The 10141-nt window shown below is 42.9% G+C and overlaps 1 protein-coding gene across 1 annotated transcript in view; it reads right to left on the bottom strand.

Moving 5' to 3' along the window:
* Positions 1-211: 211 nt before the first annotated feature.
* Positions 212-10141, bottom strand: part of VPS18 (vacuolar protein sorting 18 homolog (S. cerevisiae)) — a 15830-nt gene continuing 5900 nt past the window's right edge. The window contains exons 2-5 of the mRNA XM_009895717.1: positions 4936-5077; positions 4659-4750; positions 2033-3903; positions 212-1296 (exon numbers count right to left, since the gene is read on the bottom strand). Of these exons, the coding sequence (XP_009894019.1) occupies positions 568-1296; positions 2033-3903; positions 4659-4750; positions 4936-5077 (2834 nt within the window). The 3' untranslated portion in view covers positions 212-567. The remainder of the gene's footprint in view (positions 1297-2032; positions 3904-4658; positions 4751-4935; positions 5078-10141) is intronic.

Below are 10141 nucleotides of genomic sequence, written 5' to 3'. Positions count from 1 at the left end.
TCTTATATTACATTGTGTAGAAACATGTATTTGTGTAGCATGACGTTCACAAAATATATATGCAACAGCATATGTTCTTTCCATGTATGTGGTTCGAGACTCTCAGCAAAAAAAGAAACAGAAGGCAATTCTAGCTTTGAAAGTGATGAATGAAGGCTACACTGCTTAGTGTTCTTCACTACCTTTCCCTTTAAGCTTGTCTTTGCCAAAACAAATACCCCACCACAGTGAAGACAAATCACAGGCTGTTCCCAATTCCTTCTGGACGACAAGGCACTCCATTAGCTTCACACCAAGAACCTCAGAAGAACTGCAAGCAGCAAACACCTGATAAATATATTCCAGTAGGTTAGCTCTAACTATTGTTCAAGTTCTTAGACAGCCATAGCTATACCTCCCCATTTTTCAAGACTATTTCACTGTAATCCTGATAACAAGACCCCACTACGCTTTCCTTAGAGTTCCACAGAAGCCACTGTGTTCCTGCTTCTGGAGGCTATAATCCCAATGGAACCTTCACAAGTTGTGAACAAACTCTGGTCCGTTGACAGTTGCAGATTTGGAAAACTACAGCCAGCTTTGCATCTCCTCTTCATACTTTTGGGGATCAATAAAAGGCTTGTCAATGGAGCGGATCATCAGCTCACCACAGTACACACATTCAGCTGCCACAATATCATCAATGTCAGCTTTGATCTGTTCCCGGCTCTGCTGCCCCTTCCCCAAGCTAATGGTATCTGCATCCTTGGGACGATGGTGGCTCTTGGAAGGCTGACTGGTAGCGGCCAGCTTCTTCTGAAGATCTTCAAGTTTTGCCTGCTTGTAAGCAGGAAGGTTTGGGAAAACTGCTTGGAGAAGACAGTCATAATGAAACATGTGACCACACAGGAAAAGGTAAAAAGGGCGGTTTAGAAGGGGAAAGTCACAAGCAGCACATTTTTCCTGAGGCTCCACAGAGCCATACTTATTTCTCATTTCCTGGATGTCCTCTCGGATTCTCTTGGCACTCTGTGTGGCTTCCTCCATCTCCCTTTTCAGCTCCTCAATGTGCTTGTTGTAGTCCTCCAGGGAGTTACAGATTGCCTCCTTGAAATGGTCAATAGTGACAAAGTCTGGAAAGAATGGCAGGACGTCTTCAATCTTCAGCAGGGCACAGCTGGAGAGGCAGGCCATTGCCTTCTTGACATCCTTCTCTTCCTGAACAACATGGCGAGCAATCTTCAACCAGAGCTTCTTCCGGAGCTCCTCATCATCTTCAGGGAGATCTGCACAGGACTTGGCAAGATCAACATCCACCTAGAAGTTGGACAGACAAGGAAACTGAGTTAAGCTTCCATCTTTGTTTATCCACTGCTCAACTTCAAAGCCTGACGTTCATTATAGGAGGCATTAACAGAAAACTTCTGTTGCTATCTCATTGACTAGGACTGCACTACTGACCCGCTCCTTGTTTACATGTCAAACACCTCTCCTCTCCACCAGTATTCCTCCCTGAAGATTTGCTTGCTACCCAGCAGAGAACAAAGCCCAGCACTACAATAAGGGCAAATCCATGTTACAATATCTTTGCTGGCCACACATTTCAGTAAAGACATAGCAATGACAATAGAAAAAAAAAGTCCTACACCTCCCTGAAGCTCAAACTAAGATGATAAAGGCATTCTTCTGTGATAATTATCGCAGCTAGGAATAGGAAGCAATAGCATCCTGAACAATAGCTATACAAGTCTTGCATAAATGCAGCTACGTTAAAGGTAATTTATGTTAGAGACTGAGCTTCAGACAGTACTCCCCCTTGTACTTTCCATGCCCCTATCCTCAATTATGTCTTGTCACAGTCAGCTGTCTACTTAAAACAATTCTGAAAGCACAGAAGTATGTTAACAGAGACAGGTTTTTCTTCCTAGGCTTAGCTGCACAGCTCCTATACTGATGAGTCTGTCCACTTCCTCTCAATGCTCCGTTGTTCAAGATAACTTGAACAAGCTACGTTCCTATATATCATAGCGTGCATGCACAGACACACACATACCTGTAAGGCGAGATCCACAGCCTCCTCATATAATTCCATCACTTTGTAAATATGGACACATGCCTGGTGGTGCCCATGCTCTGCACACAGGCGCAATGCATACTTCAGGTCATAGTGGATCCTGTTTGGGTTGGTTCCTGCTTGCTCCAGGTATGACAGTAGCGAGTCTGGCCGACACAAAGCATAAAGAGACAACAGGTAGTTGTGAATGGCTTGCTGGGTTTCCTCCAACTGATAGACACAGAACTCCATATATCTAATGGCTTCATTGATCTGCTGGGTGCTGGCACTCTGGCTGTAGTTAACAAGGGCTGGAATGAGGTTCCTGGCATCCAGTCTAGAGCCCATAGAAATCCAAGCATCAACTACCTTCTTGGGAATATGCTGGATGAGGACTGGAGAGAACTTGTAGAACAGCTTCTCATCTCTGTGCCTGGACAGCACATTTAGAGCTTCATCATACTCATCATGCTGGCAGTGGTGAGCTACTACGCGCTCATAGTCCTGCATGATGACTGCAAAGTAGACCATGTGCTCTGTGTCCCCGTGGCTTGCCAACAGCTCATAAATAGATGCCCGGTTATTAAATAAACAGTCTTTGTTTTTAGGACTGCTCAGGAAAGTGCGAAATTTCTCCCGGGTATCCAAATAGAGATTTCGCTGTGAGGGATCTCCTTCCAGTATACCTAGCCAGTTCAGGTACAGCTCCGTTAACCATGTGGTCAGCAGAGTGGTCTGTGTCTTCTCAGAAGGCTTTAGGTTACTCAGCTTCTTAATCAGAAACTCCATCAGGGCCTCTTCTTGCTTGGCTTCAATGAACTTAAGGGCAATTTCCTCAAAGTAGTTCTGGGTCAGAGCATAACATTTGGCACTGTCTAGATACCTCTTGTTTTGGAAGCAGTGCTCTGCCTCTTTTGCCAGCACAATATCTAGGCACTCTGGACGGTCTTTACAATACTCTTTGGCTAAATCAAATTTGTTCATATTCATATACATCTTCCACACATCTCTAGATTCCCGCTGGACGTGGTAACGGAACACTACTTTCTCAGTGTGGATCCATATCTGCTGGACTGTAGGATCTTTGATCATGCGTGTCAGTAAGCCAAACTTCTCCAGGAACAGATCTTGAAAAACAACCTGCCCATTCAGAGTGCACACAGCCTTCACCCGATCAGGCAACAGCAACAGGAAGTGGAACTGGGTAAGTACAATGGATATCGGCTTGTTCACAGTTATGTCAATATCAGAAGGATAAACCCAGACCCGTTCATCACTCAAAATTGAATCAGGGCGGCTATAATCCAATGTACCATATAAAACACCATTTCCCATCATCCAGGCAAAAGAGCGTGGGTTCGAGCGCAGCTTTGGGGTGTAAAAGGCTATCTCACTGAAACCAAAGTTGGCCGGAAACTCCCGAAAGCTGGGCAAATGGTCAGCATGCATAGCAAATATGGAGCTGAAGCCTTGCTGCTCCGTCCCTTCAGGTACTTTGCCAACAAACTGGAAGAGTCTCTTTCGAGTGGTGGCTATAATAAAAAATTTCCCTTCTATCCCTCGTTCAATCTCCAAGCAGCAGACTGGGGCAGGTCCCGATTCCTCCTCCAGAGTGTAGACCTGTCGGAAGTACTGGTCAGGATTAGTGCTGAAGAGGCTTCCCTCACTAACAGAGATTTCAGCTTCATAGATCTGCCCCTGGGCTGTCCCCACCAGGATAGGCCCGGTGTTGGTCTCTGAACCAAGAAATTTGTTCCAGCCCACACTTTCAATCAAGTGGCCTTTCCAGCGGGAGAGTGCTCGCACTTTCTGAACACTTCTGTTCAGGTAAAGGCATTCACCGGTGTTCAGAGCAATCAGGAGATGAGAGCCTGCCAACAGGAGAGGGGTACGGGAAGGAGAAGGAGAGAACAAATTAAGACTGTGCCTAAGCAAGCCAAATTCCTGAGGCTTCTAATCCTCACATTTGATAAGCGCTGATATCAACATACTAAAGCCAAGACTTTCCCAGGCATTCATGGGAGGTGGGGGATTTCCATGTGGGATCAGAACGGTAGTCCATATATTACAAACTTAAATTATTAGTCCCAGACGCTTCAGCAAGAAGGTATTCTTCTGTTTCAATAAGTGTTCTAAGCATAAACAGTTCCCAGAGTTACCTCCTACCCCTGGCAGTTGGTGACAGATATGAGCATCTTTTTCCAAAATTTTGTTTGGGTTTGGCTTGTTTTGTTTTTTTTTTTAAAGTCAGTCAAGGCTACAGTGAGCTGTAAATGTTTTCCAGTCCTTTTTAAAAATTCTTATATAAACACATACAGCACAGGGCAACTGCAAAAATTTTCTTTTATTGGTTTTAGAGGCCTTGCTCAGAACAGCCTAATTGCATGTGTTCATTTCAGAGAGTTCAAAAGCAACAACATACACACAACAAGCCAGTGTTTTTCTAGTAGCACAGCGGCAAATCAGTAGGCAGGACCCCTGGGCAATGGAGTTCTGCCCACAGAAGGACCACCTGTTCTTATTTACAGAACAGAAAGAGAACTCCTTCACCAGTGCTTGTTATGCACATTCAATTGCATCTGCTGCCAACCACTGTCTGTAAATATATGTAAGTCCATTGCCTCACCTGTGTGGTCCAAAAACATCTTGTAGACTTTGGCTTCATCTTTGCGTCCCAGCTCTACCTGATTAGGTTCATCTGGCTTCCCAAGATCAATCCTGCAAAGAGAAACCATGAAAGCATGCTTCCAACAAACGTTCATGTAGGCGTAATTGCTTACTGTTTTCCATATTGGGCTCATGGCTTCTTATCCAGTTTGTAATTGTAAGTTCTCTAACAACTTAAGGAAAAAAAAAAAAGCAGGGGAAAACAAGCAGTAACTTCAGGTCTCTGGCAGCATTACCTGAGAAGGGTGTCTTTGCCAAGGCTCATACAGAGCTGGTTAGATGAGACCACCAAGCTGTTGATTTTCTCTGGAGGAGCAAAATCAATCCTTTGCTTGTTAAATATTGGTGTTTCCTTCTCCAGCCGTGCATTCACATATCCTGGAGAAAGAAAATGAACACTTAAAAACAAAACGAGACAAAACCCCACAACAATCCCACACTACATCCAAATCTAACCTAAGAGACTAGAAGGATCATCACCTGCTCTGAATTTTACTGAAAAGGGAGTGCGCTGCATGCAGCATGAACACAGAGCAGCACTCGTGTAGATTTGTATAACAGGAGAGAAAAGTAGTAAAGCGCTCTACTGTCTTGTCACAGAACTGCAAACTTGTCACAAGCATTAATTTGAAAGCAGACAGAATTCCAGGGGAAGCCACAAAACTGTCACATAAATTGCATAAAAAGCTGAAAACAAGAGTGGAATCACAAAGTAATTTGTTTTCCTTGGTTGACAGTTTATTTGTTCAAGACAGGAAAGAATGGTTGGTATTACTTAAGACACAAAGGCAGCTCTGGTTTGACACTCCCATACAAGCTACCCAAGAGACCACTGCGGCATTAATTGAAATATATTTCTCTTATTCCATGTTGGAATTGAATGAGCTACCATACTTGACATCCATCATTCAAAAGCCGAAGCTATTTTTAAAGCCATGTTGGGTTTTTTTGTATCCACATAGCAGACTTCACCATAGAGGGAAGTCTGTTGGATTATTTGCTGCAGAGAACACAGCTGGTGGTCACAATGATGCTTTTACCAGAAGCCTGTTTTACCAACCATAACACTACCCTAATTGCAACTTTCCAGTTGTTGCTGGAAGTCATGCGAACCACTTATTAGAGCCAAAACAATAACCAAGACCTGGTGATTGCTGAATCAATGCTCCAGTCTTGGTATAAATTGCTTCCTGAGGCAAAACCCATTCAGACTGGTTTACTGTTTCAGGGTGAATCCCAAGATGGAGCCAGACTAACCTAATCCTCACATCTTTTTGAAAACCATGCCCGAATTCTAAGAAATGCGCAATTAAGTTGAGGTTAGAGTTAAAGGCTGAAGTCTGACAAGACATGGCCACCTTATGGGGCACATGTTGTGTTTTAAGCCCAACCAAGCAAACCTGACAAATCAATGAAGTGAAAATGGGAGTGTGTACAACCAGAACAAGTTAGCTCATACAACTAATTAAGTATTCAGCTAGACAGTTTAGTCCCAGCCAGCTTGGGAAATGTGGCATCCATAGGAAGGCACGTTGAGGGATTACTTATGAAGGACATCCAGGTGGGAAAAGCATGAATGGAGAAGTAAGGTCTGACTCGAGAGAAGCGACATACTTCTGGAGAAATATGTTAACAAATAAATAAAACTTAGAAATCTATTGCTCTAAAAACCTCTTATGATCTTCAGTGCAGATGGGCAAAACACAAGATGCAGTTCAACCTCGTTCCTTTGGCTATGACAAAGGGAAAAGCCCGGCCATAGGCAAGTTGTCAACAAACAAACTTTTAAGACAGGTGAACCTGTAATGCCATGTGGCAGCACAGAGAAGCAGCATGACAGCGTTTGTTTCCATTGAAGATGGGTATACCTCTGCACCCCAAAACCCAGGACCTGCAGAGACCTTGCCATTCTATTCTTAAATGAGGACAGCACTCTTTATAGTCTTCCTGTGAGGCAGCAAAAAAAACTACAAATGAGCTCAAACATGCCAGTGAACTGCAAAATAAGAAGGCATTCACATAAAATCAAAACCAAATGATGACACTCATTAGCAAAATCCTGGAACATATGTGCATCCACAAACAGATCTTATCACAAAGTTTCATCCATATTGGTCCCATGAGACTAGTTTTCCCAGTGACAGAGTTTCCCATACGCACAATGTCTTACATAACTCTCTGACAAAGAAAACAGCAGAGGATCTCAGTCTGACCACACCACCTCAAGCTAGAAAGCAAGACAGACTGATACATTGCTAGGTTAACCCATCTGCTTTGATCCACATGTGAGTGAAGGATTTCTAAAGCAAGCAGATCCATGTAGCAGTCAGCCTGGACAGGAAGATTAAAAACAAAAAGAGCTATAGCAAGTTAAGGCCATTCATCGCCAAAGCAGCTAACCAGGAAGATGTAAACTTAAAGAAAAAAGAAACCTGGGATTGTATTTCAGGGGAAACAGAATGCTTCCATCCTAAAGAGTACAGATCTGACACTCTCTAGACTGGGACTAACAACACCACTTCAAAGCACACTCAATATCTATAAACTCCCTCAAATTATCCTGAAAAACTCTAATTTTAGCCCTGTTGCTGTTGAAAAAGTCAGTGTAGTAGTGGAAAGCAGCCTGCTAATACTACGAATCCTTTAATTGCCTAGTCCACCAATGCCTTCTCCTTGCCTCTGGCTCACCACTAGACCAGCTGCAGGATCTTTAAAGGATTCATCTTTTAGAGGAAAGATGCACATGCAGGAACAGACAAAGCAACCACAATCTGAGCAGGCTGCCTTTTGCTCAGTGCATGTGTTTTTTTTTCCTTACACATTGATCTACATTTTAAACATTACCCACTTATGCAAAAGTGCGTTCCTTTATTTCCAGTTAAGCAAAACAGATGTTCTTCATTTCAGATTAGGGAGCTGTAATGCCATGGTTTAAATTTGCTGGTATAAACTGCGGTTCAAAACATGCAGACAAAGCTCCCAAGCTGCAGATTCACATGATGTTACAGCTAACCAATAAATATAAATACATATTTATAAAAAGGAAGGATTATTCTGATGGGAAAAACCCACATACCAACAGATCGCCAAGTCACATTCATTCAGGCAATCCTGAATTTTTTTCAGATTGCCACTCGGCAAAACAAGGCTGACTGAGACAGCAAGGAAACCCAAACACAGGAAGGAAAGGGAACAACTAGCACCTATATGCAGGTAGGGGTTTAGAATTTGGGTGGGAGGTTTTGTGGTTTTTTTGTTTTGTTTTTTAATTCAGTCATAATTCAAGCCAATGGATTGGATTCCAGCACTCTGGACTCTTAGGACTATATTCAGTATATTACAATTAGAACAATCCTATAACAATTACCGGGTTATCATCACTAACGCGAGGATTTTAACTAGCGTCCATAACAGGAGAAGGATTAACTTCTTTAACTTACAGTTCTCTATACAAAGGAGATGTCTATTTTATAACATGCGTTCCTTTCAAACAGTTTGTTCCTTCATCGTGAGCCCAATGTCCCTCTTCTGTTCAGGCGGGATTCCACTGCAGCATGTGCCACCCTGATTTCTGGGCAAATCTGCATTTTTCCTTAGAGCTTTTAATCTGTTCAAAGATCTAAGCTCACCAACATCAGTCAAGTGCAGTGGGTCAAAGTAGGTCTTTTCATGTTGGAACTGCAGTACCCAAAGTTTACAATGCAGCCGTACTTTAGGCTGGCAACAGTGTCACTGCTTGGTTGCCTACAACTTTGACAAAGAGTATCTGCAGTTTAACAAGCATAGGGAACAACTAACTGAAACAGAGGAGTAAGTTTTAATATCTTCCAAAATTTCCAACCTAACCTTAAAGACTGCTTTTAGGAAGTTAACTATTTACTTGCATCTTTTTCCAAAATCAACGTGCTTAAATTTCAGATTGCCCGCAACTTCTACCAGCCCAAGTTTTGTTCAAAATTACCAGCGCCGTGTGATTTAAGAATAATTAAAATCCTGATTAGGCTGTGCCTTTGCAGTTAAGCAGTTTCCCCAACTTCCTTTGCCAACATCAATTGTCAGCAAACAGGCAGATTTCCCAACCGTAAGACAGCCATGACTGGAGACAGTGCTGCAGCAGTCAAAAAGAAAAGCTGAGTCCCTGAAAATTTATTTTTGGTAACACAGCTTGTTTGAATACTGTTTTGCACATCACCTATTCAGGACACCTATTCTTTATTTATCTTTACACAACAAAATAACTACATATGGTAAAACAAACACGGGGAACATATCTACTTCAGTACCTAGACTCAGAATAGTTCTGTCTGTGTATTTATACCAAATAATATACATAGTATGACAGAATTCATCAATTCTCACCACATATATAAAGCTCACAACCTGGTTTTCCCAAATGTTAACAGTTGGCGACACTATATAAGGAAAAACTTGAAAGAATGTGTCTATGCATTTCCAAACTTGCAACTCAAAAATGCCTGCTCTGCATAGCAGCTGGTACTACCATGGCAATACCACGTAGAACAGAATCCTCTCATAACCTACATTTCCCTGCCACACTCAATAAAACATTGTGAGGTGGCATCTAGTAAGGAATAGTTACTGAACCTAATAAACTTTGAATTTATCATGGAATACAGCTGACGTTTATTTGCTTTCCCTCACATGAAAGAAACAACTGACCGGTCATCACACTGTTCCTTTACATTGATAGTACACCTCCCTGAATAGTCCAGTATACCAAAGCTCCACAGACCTTGACAGAAAAGTTCAAGATTGCTTTCTTCGTAACCTTCTTCAGCAGTAACCTTGCCATCATATAGTCAGCCCAAGGGAGCCACTCTAAAAAACGAAGTCTTTGGTAAACTGCCCCTAGGTTAGGAAACTAACCGCATGCAGGTACAGTTGTACACACAGCCCGAATAGTGTGGCTGTAACAGCTGGGTTCCTCAGAGAGGAGAAAAAGTTAAAAAAAAAAAAAAAAAGAAGCAAGCTGGTGATATGATCTCAGACAACTACCACAGCTCTGAACTGAATGGTGCTGAGGTGTGGCTATAATTTGTGACTATAAAGGTATGCCACTTCAAGTACACGTGTTTCTAGCACACACCACTTCAGTGCAGAAGGAGGTACGGCCTTATGAAGCCCTCCCACAGAGAACGAGCACATCAGTTTTGCTAAGATAACGTGCATCACCCCTAAGCTTCACCCGGAACCGAGTGCCCCCTGAATCAAAACATGCCACACAGCCAACGATGATAAAACAAATTACAGCTGAATGTTATGCTACAGACACAGCGATACACCTTTTACTGGAAGCATTCCTAACAGCCTGCCATGCCCTACTCCCCACTCCGCTCCCAACTAAGGAGCTGCCACCTTGCCTCCCCCCCTCTCAGCACCAAAACCCGCAGCGGGACTCCCCACACACCGGACCCCGCCGAG

The sequence above is a fragment of the Charadrius vociferus genome, unplaced genomic scaffold (genome assembly GCF_000708025.1).
Source record: "Charadrius vociferus isolate BGI_N301 unplaced genomic scaffold, ASM70802v2 scaffold111, whole genome shotgun sequence".
Lineage (NCBI taxonomy): Eukaryota > Metazoa > Chordata > Aves > Charadriiformes > Charadriidae > Charadrius > Charadrius vociferus.
Note: the sequence above shows the minus strand (reverse complement) of the source record. Positions and strands in the feature narration are given on the sequence as shown.